This window comes from Nuphar pumila, chromosome 5, assembly GCF_984573655.1.
Source record: "Nuphar pumila chromosome 5, dmNupPumi1.hap1.1, whole genome shotgun sequence".
NCBI lineage: Eukaryota > Viridiplantae > Streptophyta > Magnoliopsida > Nymphaeales > Nymphaeaceae > Nuphar > Nuphar pumila.
Window position 1 is genome coordinate 132,459,223 of NC_143253.1, and position 19,394 is coordinate 132,478,616.

A 19,394-nucleotide genomic window follows, 5' to 3' on the forward strand; every position below is an offset into this window, starting at 1 on the left:
TAGTTCCAATGGGGAGTTTTTCTTTTTTACTATTACCGTTGGAAAATAATAATGTTTGGCCTTGCGTTGATTATGCAAAAGGGATGGGGTTAGAATTTCTTAGAAATCAATAAATCAAAACCAAATGGGACCGATAAGAATGTTTTACTTGAAGCAATTCTTTCTGGGATAATCTTTTAGTTTTGAGGAGAGGTAATAAATAACAATGCATGGGTTTAACCAGTACACGAGCTTATCCAAGCTAGGGTCATAAATATAGATGTATTGAATTCTCCCATCAATCAATCAAGTTCAGAATTTTCTTTCATTTTCTTTTAGCTAGTTTAGTGGCAGTTAGGGAACGTTGCAGGTTGGAACCCCAAATGGTATGGTTGTATAACTGGTAGGGGTCTGCCTAACCCCAGCTTTCTATGTCGAAAAAAAAAAGTTTAGTGGTTTTCTTTAATTTTCTTATGGTCAGTTGCCAATCTGCTATGTCTTCGGTTGCTGCTACGTCATTTTAATGTTTTATTTTATAACATAGTTATTCATTTTTTATTATTAAAAATAAGAATGTCCAAGAAATATCGTCCAAATATATAATTTTTGGGATGAAAAATAACACTAAATCTTAATAAAAGTTTAAATATTAGCGTACTTTTGTTGTGTAGCATAAACACTTTTTTGTTGATTTTCTTGCCAACGCAAAGAATTTAGTGAACATGATGGCAATCATAAGAAAGAGTGCATTTAACAGTTCTTATCTGAGGACCAAAAGGCACGGCAGTAAATTTTTTTCCGCAAAACCCATGCAACTTTAGCAGAAATTAAAACCTACCAAGGCAAACTGATTGGATTTCTGTAGGGATTACCAAAATCAAGCTCTCAGCTGCTGACATCATTAGCTTCGCAGTCGAAGGCAGTATGAGGTCTTGATACTGAATACCATCGGTCAAGCAATTGACATAGGAGCAATAAGGCAAAAAACTACACATTACATGTTCTGGATGGGTCAGGATAGAGAGAATGTGCCCCCAGTTCCCACAACAAACTGAGTATGTGGGTGCATAGGTCATCAGGAGGAAATTCTAATCGAGAATCTCGAAGAAACACAAAAGATAATTTATCAGTCCTCAGTCGTTACCTCGATCAACTAGGCCAAAATACTATTTAGTGGAATTCTATTTAATTAGATAGATTTTTCATCAGTGATTCCACATGTGAGACCAAAAAAGATACACCCAGAAAAAAAAAAACTAAAGAGATTAATCTGGACCATTGGCAGTTCCTCTAAAAGGATGGTCTCTGCGACTTGTGAAAAAAAGAAAAATGAAAGAAGCATCTCTGAGAAAGACAAAGGAGACTGAAAACAGTTGAACAGCAGAGATCTGAGATTCTCACTATCAAAAGTTCACTGCCGGAGAAACTATTCTGCCACCAGATTGGCCACTGAACCAATAAGATACAGTTGGAAGGCCAACATGCCAATTTGTTCTACCTGTCAATCCTCATAATCACCAGCATTTTCTAGCAAATAGTTCACTGCAAGTTCTTCATTCTTGTCACATGCCAAGAAAGCCTCGATGACAAGTGCCCTGTCGAACCCCATTGCTTCAAGCTGAACAAAATTTAACACCATTTTTTTTTAAAGATTACCATGAAATCAATGCTTACAGATACTAAAGAACCAATACTCAGAAGCTGCTTTAGTCAGAGACTGGACCAAGCCAAACATTGTGGAGGAAATTGGGAAGAATAAAACCTATCCAAGTCTTTCCCTCAAGGCTCACCACAGGCCCCTGGTTTCAAATTTTGCATGTTTTTTTTTATTCTTTTTGGCAAGATACTTACTCGTTCGATAGCCTCCCTCTCCTCTGGCGTAACGCTTATAGATTGGTGCGCGTCTTGCTCAAGCTGTCCAAATATATCTCTGAATCTGAAATGAACATCAATGTCAGTAGCTGCAGTTTCGGGTCTTGCATTTACTGGGTCTAAGCACAACAGCCAATCTGAAAACAACTTGTATTTAAATAAATAAATAAATAATGTTAAAAAACAATTTGGGTCTGAAAGTGTCTATCCAATAGATAAATGAAATTGAAAACGTTGATATACAAACAGAAGATAAATTATGAAGCAAGTCTATAAGAAGTGTGAGAAATAAGAAAAATAAGGGAAGCATCGTGTTGCCAAGAAAGTTGAAACAAAGCAAAACAAACAGAAGGCTATCATTTTGACTCCTGAATGCTAGTCACTATGCACTTAGGAAGTTTTACTCCATACGAGGACCTGAAAATGCAGGGTCTATGACAATGCATACAATAGATATTTATCTCCAGTAATCTTTTTAGCACGACACTGCAGGTATAAGTGATAATGTGATATATGAACAAAATCATCAACCAGTGTCACTGCCAACTGCCAAGCAACATAAATTCATAATACATGGTAAACTACTGCTGGCAAAATGTGCATAATGTTCTCACCCTTCAGAGTCATCTAGTGGTTCATTAATCAGTTGAAGGAATTCTGCTTGGTGCTCCTGAATCAGTCTTAGGAGCTGTGGATTCTGCTTGCTCAACTCTTGAAGCATGGGCTGGAAGGACACTAACAGCTTCAGAAATTGATAACATGTAAGAAAACTTCAAATGTTAGAGTCGAGACAGAAAACACATACCTGTAATATCTGAGGATTTGCTTGGACCATTGAACGTAAAGTTAAGAACTGCAAGAACACGTATTAAATTTCAATTTAGACATCCAAAACAAAAGTATATCTACGTATGACAAAGTTATGCCATTTGAAACATCAATGGTCCCAACATAATTTGTCTACATTTGAAATCACAAAGAAGGGACATGCCAAACACTTTCAAGTTAATGAAGGAACCTTCGCCTTCATTGCACACAAAGAGCACCATTATCTTCCTTCACTTGGGAAGTGTAATAAATGCATCTCCTATCAACTCCTTTGAGTACCATTGTGGCCAACCGTTATACTTAAGTGTATGGCATAAATTATTTGATACCATCATACCAATAATCATGGACTTGATATATTCCAACTTAAAATTCATTGGATAATAAACAATATTCACCAATTGAACCAACACAGGATCCATGATTAGGGCTGGTAAATGAACCAAATGAACCGAACACTGAGTGTTTGGGCTCTGCTCGTTTACCAGTAGACCCAGCTCGGGCTCGGGCTCGGGTCTACATGAGCCAAGCTCGAGCCAAGCCCGAGCCAGGTGAGCCAAGTCCAAGCTGACTCATGCAAAAAAAAGTTACTGTTTTAGTAACACGCCAACAACCTGAGTCGAACTCCAAACCTCAGAGATATAAGCCACAGTGCCTGACCACCCGTCCAATACCACTTTATGATGTAATTTACATATTTATCATATATAATATCTTTTTACGAGCTCATGTGAGCCGAACCGAGACAAACACCCTTTGTTCATGCTTGGCTCGTACATGCTAAACGAGCAGTTTGTGGCTCGGCTCGCCATCTAAACAAGACGATCATGAACAAGTTTTAGATGAGTCGAACTGAACTGAACCACGAGCTGCTCAGTTTGTTTCCCAGCCCTATCCAGGATAAAAATCCCTGCTGAACTATATAACCAAGCTCCATTATTAACATCCAACTTTACCCTTGTTCTTTATACTACAGGGCATCAAAAATCAAAGCAAATCGGTGCATTACATAAATATTGGGAAGATAGGGAACATCAACCGCAATATGCATACCTGTGGATTATTCCGAAGGAAATCGAGAGAGCCACCCCCATCCCCAGTTCCAAGACCAGTCCCCTGTATACACAATATAGACAAAAGTTAGATAACAATGAACAAATATCACCTCTTCTTTCAAAACAAAGAACAAACATCTCAAAAGCACATGAAAGTAGGATCATAACAGAATTAGACCTGAGGAAACAAGTTCAGTGGAGAAGAATTAGGTCCTCCAGAGAGGGGTGCAGTTCCCTCCATGCCTGCATCTGTGGCAGCAGCTGGCACTTGACTTGGTGCTTGGCTTGAAGGAACTCGAGCTACAGGAACAGAAACTTCTGCCGCGGCTGGAATACCCTGCAAAATAATCTTTGTATGAGTTGCATGCACAACTAAGAGTGAAGAATATCCAAATTGAGCTGCTTAAATATCAGACAGAGAGTGTAGCTTACAGAATATAAATAATCAACAGCTCGTTCAGGATTGTTGTAAGCAGCTTGGAGTGCACGTATAACAGTCCCCCTGTCCCAGCTGCCTCCACCCATATCAATTAATTGCTGAATGGTTTGCTCAAGATTATTACCTGCAACTAAGTTAGATGCAGCCTGACCATATGGATCAGCAGTCACCCTGTAATTATTGATAATTAGAAGCATGCAGAGAGAATGTCACAGAAATTGATAGGACAAATGTAGGCAAGCATCCATGCATTAATCAATTTCCAGCCTAGCAGGGCGTTCCCCCAGTGTGTTTGAACCCATGAAAACAGTGTCGTCTTTGTTGCAAAAATACTAGAAGAAATTTCAAGCATCTATGCATTAACAGTTGCCAGTCAGGCAGGCCAGTCTGCCCATGTATTTGAACCCATGAAAACAGTGTCATCTTTGTTACACAAATACTAGGAAAAATTGCAGGAGCATGCATAGAGGCCATAAACGAAGATACAAGATGAGATGGATCTGGTACTGGCCTGACTCTTAACAAGCTTAGGCCAAGGTATAGTTTCTATCAGGCCTACTGCTGAATATGGACCAATTTATACAAAGTATCAGGAAAGAGAGTCCAGACTGGGTTGGGCACTAGTGGCACACATTCTGCAAGTCCCAAGCCCAGGCCTGTTTTAACATAAGCCAAGCCTAGGCCCAGGTTTGATCAAACCTGGCACAAGCTTGGCCCCTTCTGAATTGGGCACCCCAAAAGCCTTATTGGCCTGCCACAATGCTCACCCCCATACAAGATGAATGGAAGACACATTGAACATACAGGAAATGCATGCATGAAGTTACTGAAAGTACAACATCAGACATAAACACTGAAAATAGAAGCATGGCACAAGTAGAAGAAAAAAAAGAAAGGGAAAAAACTTGGCATCTATTCTCTCCAAGCGAATTCTAAAGCATTCAGTATTAATGTTTGCTATAAATGCTTGTGTTCAACAGTCTAAAATCCCATCTTGATGGATGATGTATTACGACCACTATAGCGCAAGAGGTGAAGCATGATGCATGAGACTTTTACCAAACACTTGTTCAAGCTATGATGCTTTATCTCAGAAGTCGCACTATGGATTTCGCTCTTCTCAAAGCTTATCAAGAAATGTTTTTCTTTAATAATCCATGTATCTAAGACAGTTTAAAGGATTCAAACCCAAAGTATGACCCTTAAGTTCTTAATTTATGTGTAAATTCCAAATTTGTCAAACGCAATTATCCTGGACAAAACCCAGTAAATTAACTTTGATCAAGCTCATTCATCTATTCCAGAGACAAAATCATTTAGTAAATTCCAATCTAACAGCTTACAAGATAATAATCCTGCATATCTTAGAGATCTTAAATCCTACAAATAAGCCATGCAATTGGAGGGAACATAATTTAATGAACCTATGAGCACTAAATGGGATAATTTGTACCCCATGTGTATCACGGGGCAGTTCTAGATCAAATTAAGACCTATCCTAAGTAAGTCATGGGAAAAATGCAAATATTTCAAATGTGTCACAAACGGAACCTACAACAGGTTCTTGGGAACAAGGTCACTTTGGGACTACTAAGGAAATCAAAATTGGCAATACACAATAATGACAATATCCTGAAATCAAACACATAATGAGGTTGACTATCCTCTAGTTGTGGGGTTAATGAGTGTTATGTGGATTCTTAAGATGGTGGTGGTAAACTTCATAACTCAGAGAATTTTATCCGCCAAGGCAATCAGAATGTGTTCTTGAAATAGGAACACATCCAACACAGCTGGTGTAAGTTGCCTGACCCTTCAAGGATAAGCAGAAGTAAAAATTTCAGTAAAATTTGCCTCTCTTTTATCAAGTTCATTTTGATACAAAGACAACTACATTGGAATATGATCAATTTATAACCCAACAACCAATATGTGTCTACATCATTACAGTCATATTGCTATATCTATAGTGCAACTAAAGTTGTTCATTGTTGGTGGTGAATGAAAAACTTGAATCATACGCAAGGCAATAAAATCACTGCATACTAAGAATGAATAAACAAACCCAGACACAAAATAAGTGACATAAAGCAACTAAGAGACCAAGTTCACGTTCAAATGACACCAAGGTTTTGGAATATTAGTGAGAAATTTAAAAGCAATGCCCCCTCTAGTAAGCAAAAGAACTCTAGAATAAAAGGAATTAAAAAAAAAAAACTCATACTCATTTGCTCTATCAGCACCTGCTGCAGTACTCACAGGGGTCCTGTTACAACATCATACCAGAATATGATCAAGGAATTACAACCAAAGCTGCAAGGCATTATCAATTTAATAAATGAAAAGATGGGAATATACACTGCTTGTGAAGAAGGCTGTGGTTCAGGAACTGGAGTGGGAGCAGGAACAGAACTGGGAGTTGAAGACTGTTCAAGGTTTAAAAAGAATTTAAAGAGAGCTAAAATAACAATCATAAGGACATAATGTATCATAGACAATGGGTACAGAGACCCCCATAGATACCTGAGCAGAAGAGGCTCCTCCTTGCACAGAGGATTTGCTCTGCAGCAAAAAAACAAAAGAGAGAGAGAGAGAGAGAGTAAAAAAAAGCTAAGTTAAAGAATGCAGAATATATGTCATGACCAACAGAATTATGGATCTCAAAACCACAGAGAGAAAATTGCTGATGCAGATAAATATTAGCTGAGGCAGAAAAGTATTAAATAAAGTTGGAATATCATATTGGCAACAGACAAAAATTTGCAATCAAAGCCTGGTTATGAAAATGGAACATGTTGAATCGTCACACATCTAAGGATTCTGCAGATATTATGCTTTTTTTTGTGCATAAGATTGTGCAATCATTGACTTTAAGTCTTAAACTTATTACAGACTAAGTTAGAAAAAAGTATCCTACACAGGATTCATAGCACATGAACAAAAAGATCCCAATTTGCCAAAGATGCATTAACTATAGTAAATAACATGATACAAAAAATGCCTTATTTATTATAGTAGAATCTAACAAGCTTAAAGGGATGCAGACTAATAGGATCTTTCAAAAGCCAAAAATATACATGTATACCTTACTGAGCATGACAACAAGAAAACCATCTTCACTAACATTATTTTCTTCTAAAGTTGTCTCATCTTTCAAGACCTTGCCACAGTGAATCAACAACTGCTGAGCATATGGAAAGTTGTCTTTCCCTTGTATTTCTTCTATATGCTTCTTTACAGCAATAACCTATAGGAAACATACTAGATTAAAATCCAACCAAAGAAAATTATTCATGATTTACCTCAAAAAAAAAAAAGAGGCAGTGAGAAGATAAACAAATGCATCCACCAAAAGGAAAATGGTGAATATTAATCATAGATTCAGCTTTGAAACGGCGAAACAACCAACCTGCCAATAATTTGTTCATTGTGATACACCTTTTACACTTTACAGTTATTCAGCACCCAAGTTGTTAAGTATATGCAGCTTTTTTACTATAAAATGCAAAAATAAACCATATAACAGAACTGCTGAATATTGCATATGTATAAAGCGATGATGACAAATATAACCATCAACTTTGTAATCCAACTTAATCACTCATGTACTAAGAACTCAGAAATATATTCCCGTGCAAGCATGGAATGACTTTACATCACCAATGTAAACAAGAGTATGGCATTACAAGGGGTAGCAAAGAATATGACCTGAATATAGTTTTTACGATGTTAACAGTCAAAGGGTATAGATTTATGCCCCTCAGTCACTCTATGGTTGTCTGGTGTATTGGTTAGGTACCAAACTTGGTACCAGAGCAACCTCACGTCAGTGGATTGATTCCCAAGAAAGGGAAGTCCTCCCCAAGTGTGGAAAGAGCTAAACAGTGGCAAAATCAGAGAACAGAGGGAGGATCCGTGAAAATGGAAATAATTACATGGAGTTAAGGCTAAGGCGAGACAAGCGCGTGCCCGAGGATGTTAGCAGCAGAATGTGGTAATGGCTCGAGAGACCAGTCAAGGGGAAGGCTTTTTGGTGTTCTGGTCATCTATCCAACATGGTCAGACACTATAGTGATAATTGTGCACATTATACCATACCGGATACTTAAATGTGAAGTCATCCGTAGTAGTGAAAAACATGGAACATCATATGAAATTTTACAAACAACCATCTGTGTACACTCTCAAGGGAAATTGATTGTCACAATCTGTTACATTCATAAACTACGTGCAATCGCTCCGCCAAGGACTCCTCGACTACTTCGAGTTCTTCGCTTTGCAATCACTGGGACAAGGAATTCAACAGAGAGAAAACAACAACCAAACGGGTATAGCAACTAATTACGGCTCTAGGACAGCACTCGCTGCTTGGATTGGACCAAAAAGAAAAAAGAAGAACGATCCCATCTCTCAAACAGGAAAAGGAAATACAATGGAAGCAATATTCGACAAAATTGTGCAAAGGCCAAGTCACAATTTCTTGAAACTCTCCCGTTTCCACTTTGCCCTAATTGTAGCTCTCACACCACACGACCCAAGGGACTCTGAAAGCCCAAATTGTCAACCACCAATCTAAAAACCCATCACCCACAAAGAATTATATATATATATATATATATATATATATATATATATATATATATATATATACGCAAATTATTTAAAAAGAAAGAAAAAGGGATCCCGGAGCAAATGGGACTAAACGAAAACCACGATCTTCTTTGAGGAAAAGGGACGGGGAAAGCTCACCGTATCGCTGGGCTGAACCCTAATCTCGAAATGGCTCCCCTTTAAGGTCTTCACAGTCAACTTCATCGTGACCGACGGAAGAACTCCCCGGAAAACCACCAGGAGTCGCCGGGAACCGCCGGCCGGACGAACGGATACGATCCCCTATCAGAAACAACGGGATGCTGACGGCATCGACGGATTAGACCTGTCTTCCGATTCCCACCAAAACCAAAACGCCGATAACGAAACCCTAGAGGATGATGAACGGCTCGGATCGGGGGAGAGAGAGAGTCTTGAGTTTCGTTCCTGTGAGTGAGGATTTTACTTTATAACCATGGGGCCCTACATTTCCATGGACAGCTGGGCTCTATGCGCATGTCACAATAATACACCATTCGGAGCGTGTCATTATGATGAGATTCGGTCACGGTATGACTCGATGACACGTACTTATCATGCGTATGAACATCGATTTAATATTTTAAAATGTTAATTTATTAAATTTAATAATAGTTTATTCAAAAATACATTTTTATTTATTAAAATATCAACAAATATTTTTTATTGATTAAAATATTCAAAAAAAACGTGTTGCCGTATCTTAATTTTTAAAAAATATTAAAACATGAAAAACCATATACAGACCTTATCAGGATTACAAAAATCAGACCCGGCCCACGTAACTGGGTAAAATACCAGTAGCCGGGTTATCTTCATGGCTTCTAATCTGTAGATACTATCGGAACTTGGGTTGAGACCAGGTCTGTTATGAAATTTCATAGAGCATACCTGGCTCTAGATACTAATCGGCCAGACCAAACTCTTGATCAGACCTCGCTATTTATTACCAAAACCAGATCTATCGGATCCGGTATAGGTCGGGATTGGGTCATACCAAACCACATGTCTAGTAAACACTAAAAATTCCAACATTCAGCTTACCCAGATCCAGATCCGACCCATTTAGTTGAAATTAAAACCACTAATTGAGCCTTCGAATCAAAATATTCTGCCAATTCATGGATTGAGATAACAGCAATTGTGTTCGTTTTAGAATTCATCAACATGCTTCTTTAGGAATGTTGGCTACTTGAGTAAGTCACTTGCCAACTTAGCTGGTTTTTCAATTTGGAGTTTTTTTTTTTTTTTAAATTTGGAAGATATTGAAATATTTAGATATAAGAATAAACTTCTCGTGATAGTCAGATAAGGGTAAAAATAATTACAAATGAACGTACTTCGTCCCTATAATTGTTGGGTACTCATAATTGGTTCTCACATATGTACTGTTTCACAATATTGCATGTGTACTCTCTCTCTCTCTCTCTCTCTCTCTCTCTCTCTCATGCTCAGAAGCGTTTGAGATCTAAAAAGTGATATGTTTGATAAACAATGCATGCACGACTACATTATTATCATCATGAGTGTTCATCTCTCTAAGTAGAGACATAAATTTGGTAATTTCATTTTTTACAACTTGGAGCTTTTTAAGGGACATTGATGCCACCTTTTCTTTATTGGAGGAGCAATGTACTACATTGAGGGAAAAAAAGGTATGTACCAACTGTAGAAAGGGATAAAACACCCCATAACTACCTGTGGTACTATTGGGGCAAAAGAATACATTAAACTGTTGATGGTTTTCAAGAGCTTCTCTTTCAACAAAACCATGGGTATGGAAGCTTTTCATACTTGAAAACCCACTTTATGAGCATTCATTCAATTGATGCAACTCTTGAATGCTAGTACATTCTAGGACCCTTATTTTAACTTGTCTATCCCCTTAATGATGACCTCAAAAGGATGAGTGTTCATCAAATGAGGGGTATCTTGGATGCCGTTCATAGATGGAATGAATGGACAACTCAAACAAAAGCAAAAAACCATGTTTCTGTGATTTCATTCATCCCTATGGATGGACGACATCCAAGGGACCCTTGAGGTTTATGACCAAAAGTACCCATGATAATTTGTTCTGCACTCTAAAAACGGTCGTTGATGATCTAGACATGGAAAGTTTTTTCTTTTTTTTTCAATAGGGAAGCTGGGGAGCAACCCTATGGGATTCCAGCCAGAGACATCTAAGTTATGACATTAAGATCCAAATGGTAAATGTTTGTGTTATAGCACTAAAACTCTATTATATATATATATATATATCCTTTATTAGTTGATTGCTTCACGTGCAACACCTCTCTCTCTCTCTCTCTCTCTCTCTCTCTCTCTCTCTCTCTCTCTCTCTCTCGTTGGAGGGTTGATTACCAGATTTTTGTTCTTTTGGATGATGGGTCTACGCATGCTTAAGCATTCTGGTGGGATGATGTTGATGATCTCAAACATGGGTAGCCATTTGATGGAGGATATGATGAGTTAGGAAGTTTAGGCCCCTATTAGCGCCCATGAAGTGGCTGTAACTGTCTTCAGCTTCACATTGAACCCTTATCTAATGGGTTGAGCTGAGACACGTTGTGGGCATGTGCCCACCCTGATTCGGGAAATTCCCTTTTTTATGGATAGGGTTTTTGATGATTTTTTAATTACCATTTAATTTAGGTTTTTTTAATTGGCATATAAATTTATCAATGTTTGTTAATATTAGTATTTAGGTTTTTGATGTACTTTTTCTTAAATAGTTGCATTTCAATAATTAGGGTTTAGGTTTTTTTTTTTTCAATTTTCATTTAGTTTTTTAATGAGATGGGTATTTAACTAGTTATTTTTGTATTTTTTTAATCAACATTAGACATGATTCCACATGCTTTATTTTAGTTAGAAATTTGGGGGTTTTGTTATTTTTTGTTTCAATTAGCATATGTATGAAAACTATAAATGATGTTTTTTAGGATTCAATTTTTTCATTTAGTTTTTTTTAGGTGAATGAATATTTAATTAGGCTTCAAAGGTTTTTGTGTTTTTTTTAATAATATTTAGATTTTTATTTTATTTTTAAATAATATGAATATGTAATTAAGTACTTCTTTGCTTTTTAAATTAATATTAAACATTATTCTATATGCTTGATTAGAATAATTGCATAATTGATGATGTTTGTAAGAATTAGGGTTTTGATTTTGTATTTATTTAAATGACATGAATTTTGGGTTATGCTTTTAAGGTGTTATGTATTTTTTCTTTTTAATTAGCATTAAACATAAATAATAAATACTTGACTTTGGTTAGAACTTAGAATTTTAGGGTTTTTTCATTTCAATTAGCAAAAATGAGAAATCTATTAGGATTAGGGGTTTCTTTGTGTTTTTCAAATAGCAATAATCATGTCTATCTTTGATTTCTATTATGATTTAATGGTTTTTTGTATTTTTTTTTATTTGTGTTAGTATTCAATATATGTATATTTTATGGAGGTAGTTTGATCATTCAAATATTTTTGCAATATAGACATTAGATTGATATTATATACTTAAGACTTCATTTACCAAAATGACTTTATGAGATTATATCAACCAGGCTTATCATTTTCATTGGTATGGTTACAAACTTGATTGTTTTCACTTTGCATTTCTTGAATATTTGATTTTTAATTCATTTTTTAGTGGATTGTACTTTTTTTAATTATTTATGAAACATTTATGATGTCCTTTATAGATTTTTTGAAAGATTAACTAATTAATTGACTATTTATTTGTAGGATGTTTGTGTTACTTTGTGATGTCTTGTTGAATGCAATTAAAGATCGAAACTTGAGTTTGGCCACAATTTGTCCATGAAAGGTACTTTCTTTAGTCTTTATATCAAATAAAGCTAAATTTTAGAGTATATAGACATGTTTTTATTATACTATGCAGTTATTCATTAAATTTTTTTATTACTGAAACGTTGTTATGTTTCAACAATGGTTCTTAATTATGAAATATGGCACTCTGTCATTCTTCAATTTTCTTCGCACTTGTCAGTATAGTTTATTGTCATAGTAATTATTTTATCATTTTATTGTGCATTAGTGCTCACCCTAGTTTAAATTCCTGGCTCTGCATCCTGGTTGAGGTTGTTTTTCCAAGAAGTCACAAGAAAGGGCTTTTTTGGGGGCATCTGATCATTTAAAAAAAAAAGGAGCAAAAATGTTAATTTGAATACATAACAAAGAAGAGTTAAGGGTTAAACTACAGTTAACCGGATATAGGTTGACAGAAATGATAAGTGAGAAATTTCCTAATAAGTTAGGCGCTTATTTTAAAGTTTGAAAACTTAGGCGGTTAAACATAATTTCACCATAGGTTAGGCGCTCATATGTAAATTTCCCAAAAAGTAATATGATCAAAATCACCATTTTAAATGGTGGGTGAGAACCCAACCTATGAAAATTTAGAGGTCTCATGTTTTTTCTCTTTTTTTTTACCCACTTTCAACTATATCTGAAGCCCCTCTGCACCACAAGACCATCGAAAGAACACTTAATTTGGGAAGTGTCATGGAGGTTCAAAACAGTCCCACTCATGGGCATTTTCTTCCATATCTTTCATGAACTTCTGAGCTTAGTTATGGAAGATGGAGACTCATGCATGCATGAATGCAGAAGATGGGGAAACGTAGTATTCTATAAGTGTCAAAACGAGTAAATAAAGGTCGATTGGATAAAGAAGAAAACTGAGAAGGATAGATCTGATTTTTTGTTTTAATAAGAGTAAAATGGAGATTTAAATTGAGAATGTGAACCGTCAGTCCAGGGAAACTAATCACAGGTATGGTTTTGGTTAACCACCAAATACATGAAGTACGTAGTTGAATTACCATTTTTTTGTGGTATGATTCTGAATCATCAAAGAAAACTGGGTATGTTTTTGTAAATAACCCAAAAATGTTCTTCATCTCTAAGATGAAGGCATTTTCATATCAAAATTAAAGGCATTTTATAAAATGTTCATGTCAAAAAAATTTCTCTTCTTGGAATGCATAGAAAAGTTGCCATTTTCACTTTCCAACTTACGTTTTCCTTCCATTTTGCAGCTTCCAAAATGTCTTCTTGTTGGGCATTGTAGAAAAACCAATTAAGAAATGCATCGGAACCGACAAGCCAAGTTTATTTTATTGAGCATATGGGCAAGATTTCATTTCGTTGATGAACTTCCATAATAGCTGCAGAGTATATTCAATTTGGTTCTCTCTTGATTGGTTGCAACCAATATTTGCCTTCTTTTATTGAATAACCATGCTATTTTCCTTTCAATTGCAGGAGACGGTCTTTTTCTGAAACAAAGATTCTGCAATTCACCGTTAACATCCTGTAATGCTTTTGCTGAAATGCCTTTTGGCGGTTTCCACTTTCCAGGAAACTGGTGGTCTGTATCAGGAATTTTGGAAAAGAGAATCTGTTTTTGGAATTATAAGAAAACATTGTGGGCCTGATTGAAACTTTTCCTTTTATTTTTGAAAGTAACGGCTAGTAGAGGATATCGGTGCGAGGAAGAAGCAAGAAGGGGGGGATCGTGGTTCAAGAGTAGAACAGTGTCAATGATGGGAAGGTATGATACCGTCTTCTGCATTCGTAGACTTCTTTGCCAGTAGAAGCGTGAAGGAGGTCTTGGATTTCCTCTCCCAAACAGAGAGTTTCAGATTTGCTCTGGACCAGACCGTGTACCGTTTCCTCTTCCGACGATGCGGCGAAACCCATTGTCTCTTGTTGGGCAAGCGAGTCCACTGTCACTTGGTCAAGACAGGAACTGTACCGGATGTGTATACGAGCAATACCCAACTGAACATGTATGCAAGGTGTGGAGAATTGCGCGATGCCCACCGAGTGTTCGACGAAATGCCTCAAAGAGATATTGTCTCTTGGAATTCCATCATTGCTGGATATGTTGATCGAGGGAAGAATGTAGAGGGTTGGAAACTTTTGAAAATGATGCAGAGAGATGAGTTCAGTTTTGATCAATATACTTTTGGGAGTATACTTAAAAGCTCGGGTAGTTCCAGCAATCTGAGATTTGGGCAGCAGGTTCATTCTGTTGTGGTCAAGATGGGGTTTCAGTCGAATGTTTTTGCAAGCAGTGCACTTCTTTATATGTATGCAAAATGTGGAAGGATGGGCGATGCAGAATTGGTGTTCAAGTTGATGCCGGAACGAAATTCTGTTTCATGGAACACCATGATTTATGGTTATGTTCAGAATTATGAAGGAGAAAGAGCTCTGCAGATCTTTATCCACATGGAGCATGAAGGAATTATTCCAGATCAAGCTACACTTGCAAGTGTTCTTTCAGCACTGGGTGATCCTGAATTACTTATGGTAGTGAAACAAATCCATGCGAAGATTGTGAAATATGGACTTACTTTTGATGTAGTTGTGGGGAATTCTGCTATAACTGCATATTCTGAGTGTGGGTCAATTCAAGATGCCAGATTGGTCTTCAATGAAATGGAGATCCGGGACCTGGTGACTTGGAATGCCATTCTTGCAGGTTACGCATGCAATGTTCAAGGTACGGAGGCCTTGGGACTTTTTATGGAATTGCAATACCATGATGTCAAACCAGACGTGTATACCTACACTAGTGTAATAAGTGCTTGTTGCAGATTTGAGCATGCTGGGCAAGGTAAAACCTGCCATGGGTTAGCAATAAAAGTTGGTTTAGAGGAGCCAATTCCTGTTTCAAATGCATTGATAGCCATGTATGTCAAATTTGATTACATGGATGATGCTCTTAAACTGTTCAATAAGATGCATTGCAAAGATAGTGTCTCATGGAATTCCATTGTATCAGGGTATTCTCAAAGTGGGCTTGCTGAGGAAGCTATGAAATTTTATTCCCAAATGTTGTTTCATAGTGTCAAGCTTGACCAATACACATTCTCTAGTGTGCTTCGATGTTGTGCTAACCTAGCAACTTTACAATGGGGAAAACAGATTCATGTTTCAATTGTCAAGCTTGGCTTTAGAGCGCATATGTTTGTAGGTAGTTCCCTTATTTACATGTACTCTAGGTGTGGTATGATTGAAGATGCCTTGAAGGCATTTGATGAAACTTCAAAAAAGGGTTCAGTTGCATGGAATTCAATTATATTTGCTTATGCACAACATGGACAATGTAAATCTGCACTTGATCTCTTTAAATTAATGCAAGAAGCACGTGTAAAGCCAGACCACATCACCTTTGTTGGTATTCTGTCTGCATGTAGTCATGTTGGTTTAGTTGAAGAAGGATCATACTACCTCAGGTCTATGGATACTATATATGGCATTCAGCCTAGAATGGAACACTTTGCCTGTGCAGTTGATCTTTTTGGTCGTGCTGGTCTGCTCAACAGAGCAAAATCGGTTATTGATTCTATGCCATTTAAACCTAATGCAATGGTGTGGAAGACTCTGCTTGGTGCATGCAGGGTGCATCGAGACATGGATTTGGCCAAATATGCTGCCAAGTTCTTACTAGAATTAGAGCCAGAAGAGCATTCAACATACATTCTACTTTCCAACATGTATGCTGTTCATGGTGAATGGGATGATCGAGCAAAACTGAAAAGGATGATGCGGGACAAAGGCCTAAGGAAGGTAGCTGGATGCAGCTGGGTGGAGGTGAAGAACAGAGTGCATGCATTCAATGCTGAAGATCGGTCACATCCTCAGGCAAAAGCGATATATGAGAAACTTGAGATATTAATGGAGCAGATCAGAGGGATGGGCTATGTTCCTGATACTGAGTTTGTATTGCATAATCTGGATGAAGAGACTAAAGAGAAGGATCTCTCTTACCACAGTGAGAAAATTGCTGTGGTGTTTGCAATAATGAATGTTCCAAGTGGGGATACCATTCGGATCATGAAGAACCTGCGGACTTGTGGGGATTGCCATACAGCTTTCAAGTTCATAAGCAAAGCAAGTGGCAGGGACATAGTAATGAGAGATGCAAATCGCTTTCACCATTTCGAAAGTGGTTCTTGCTCTTGTGGGGACTATTGGTAGTTAATTTATTGGGCACATGTATGTATATTTATAGAGGATTTGGATATATGGAACTAATATACATGAATATATCCTCCGTGCCAAAAGATGGTTGCTTCAAGACAAAAATCTCACACCTTTCAGCCTTTAATGTAATAGTAGCCATGAGGATTGTGCCTCTGTGCAAGAAAAGAAAGTTTTTAGAGTGCTACTTTTCTACATTTCTATCCTTTTGACAATTTTTTTTTTGTCGCCCTCCATTGATAAGTAGCTGAAATAATTTTGAATCCTCAGCAGGAGGTTTTAAATTATGGATCACGGGTTGAAACATTAGAGACTTTGGTTCATTTTCATCATAAATTGGTATTGTATCTTGCTTATTCTTGATGTTCCATTCAAGTTCTTGAAGTCTTCACTTATTTATCTTTTTGTTGTAAATTATGAGTCTCATGTTAGTTGGGGCACAGATCAGCTACTGGGCCATCAGGAATGTAAAGTTGCTAGTGGAATCAGCAGCAAAGAAAGCTGTGGGACCCGTGGTGTGCTGCTATTATGCATGTTTAATGCTGATTATACCTTAGGAAACTTTGCATTCCTGGTGCCCCGACAGCCAATTCAGTGTCTATTAATTTTTGCTTTGGTCTATTGTCTGTGCTCATCTTTGTTATGCTGTCTGAGTATGCTTGATTTTTTTTCATTAATAATCAACTGTTTTAAATGATTCTTATTAAAAAAATTCTTTGAATGATAAATCTTCACTTGTGTAAAACCATTAATTAATTGGTTAGAGTTAGTTGCCTTTTAGGTTATATTGATTAATAATATAGATTGTTAGCTTCATACAAGACATATACTTGTAGACACCATCTGCATCAAATATATGCTTGCTAGTGTTTTTTTTTTAAAGAGAACCTTTTTTCTGAACTATTTTGGACTTAGTTCCATTATTTGTTATTCTTTTTTAAGTGAAACGTAGAAGAGAATTTTCTTCACTTGTGTAAAACCATTAATTAATTTGTTAGAGTTAGTTGTCTTTTAGGTTATATTGATTAAGAATATAGATTGTTTGCTTCATACAAGACATACTTGTAGACACCATCTGTATCAAATATAAACTTCGCCTGTGTATAACTGTTTAGTTATCCACTGCCGGTCCCAAGCACGGATAAAGGAGGAGGGTTGTGGTCCAGCATAAAAACTTAGTCATACCCTATGAATATGAATCAATATGAGAATTTCGTTGGGGTGTTTCCTACTGAGCGACACGTTGTACTCTATAGGCCCGGAGGCAGTGATAAATGAGTAAGGGTTGCTAGGTTGTCGCCCAGAAGCGACGCGTCACACCGGTGCCCGGGTGTGGTGTCAAATAGGCAAGGGTTCCTTCACTTTGTTGGACGGGTGGGGGTAAAGAAGTTAGTCCAAGACTATAAAATTAGGTTAGCCACTTGGAACATAGGATCTTTAACTGGTAAGTTGGTAGAGTTAGTAGATGTTATGTGTAGGAGAAAGATTGATATTTTATGTTTACAAGAGACCAAATGGGTAGGTGAGAAAGCAAAAGTGATAGAACCTTGGGGATATAAGATTTGGTATACAAGAATAAATAGAAATAGGAATGGAGTATGGATTGTTATGAGTCGTGAGTTTATAGATAATGTAGTTGAGGTCCGTAGGAAAGGTGATAGGATTTTACTTATTAAATTAGTATTAGGTTCGGAGATTATTAATATTATTAGTGTTTATGCACCTCAAGTAGGTTTAGATGATTCCATTAAGCGTCAATTTTGGGAAGATTTAGATAGAGTAGTACAAGAAATATCTTATGGAGAAAGGCATTTCATTGGCGGTGACCTTAATGGGCATGTAGGCATTAGTAGGGATGGATTTGAGAGTATCCATGGAGGCTATGATATAGGAGAAAGAAACGAAAGTGGAGAAAAGATTTTAGATTTTGGTTTGTCCTATGATATCATCTTAGCAAACACTTGGTTTAGGAAGAGAGAGTCTCACCTAGTAACATTTAAAAGTGGGGTTAATACGAGTTAGATAGATTTTTTCCTGCTTAGAAAGAGAGATAGGGGTTGTTGCATCGATTGTAAGGTTATACCGGGAGAAAGTGTAGCTACACAACATAGAGTTTTAATTTTAGATCTTAGAATTAGACAATGCCACAAAAGGGATAGACATAGGATAGATCCTAGAATTAAGTGGTGGGCACTGAAAGGAACTAAACAAGGAATGTTTGTAGAGCAGGTAGTTAAGGAAGCTGATTGGTGTCTCGAGGAGAATTCAGAATCAATGTGGAATAAGATAGCAGGTGGCATGAGAAATGTGGCTAAGGAGGTATTGGGTGAGTCTAAAGGCGGTGCACCGCTAGGTAAGGATAGATCGTGGTGGAATGAGGATGTCAAATTAGCTATTAAGGTTAAAAGAGAGTGTTATAGAAATCTAAGTAAGAGTCGGGATAATGAGAATTTGAAGAAGTATATGATAGCAAAGAAGAAGCTAAAAAAGTAGTTCGGAACGCGAGGGATAAGGTATATAAGGAGGTTTATGACAAGTTGGATACCAAAGAGGGCGAGAAGGATATTTA

General features: G+C 37.0%; 2 protein-coding genes across 2 annotated transcripts; one reads left to right on the forward strand and one right to left on the reverse strand.

Annotated features, from left to right (window-relative positions):
- Positions 1–1,148: 1,148 nt before the first annotated feature.
- Positions 1,149–9,143, reverse strand: LOC149838792 (ubiquitin receptor RAD23b-like). The gene is made up of 12 exons (XM_090007796.1): positions 8,923–9,143; positions 7,259–7,420; positions 6,697–6,735; positions 6,532–6,599; positions 6,398–6,439; positions 4,167–4,344; positions 3,913–4,071; positions 3,733–3,795; positions 2,657–2,704; positions 2,466–2,575; positions 1,831–1,915; positions 1,149–1,597 (listed from the first exon to the last, which is right to left on the reverse strand). The coding sequence occupies exons 1-12, from the start codon at positions 8,986–8,988 to the stop codon at positions 1,481–1,483; spliced, it is 1,137 nt and encodes a 378-aa protein (XP_089863922.1). The 5' UTR covers positions 8,989–9,143; the 3' UTR covers positions 1,149–1,480.
- A 5,243-nt stretch (positions 9,144–14,386) lies between these two features.
- Positions 14,387–17,080, forward strand: LOC149838793 (Pentatricopeptide repeat (PPR) superfamily protein). The gene has a single exon (XM_090008320.1). It carries the CDS (start codon positions 14,387–14,389, stop codon positions 16,820–16,822), a length of 2,436 nt encoding a protein of 811 aa, XP_089864446.1. The 3' UTR covers positions 16,823–17,080.
- The last annotated feature ends 2,314 nt before the right edge of the window (positions 17,081–19,394 follow it).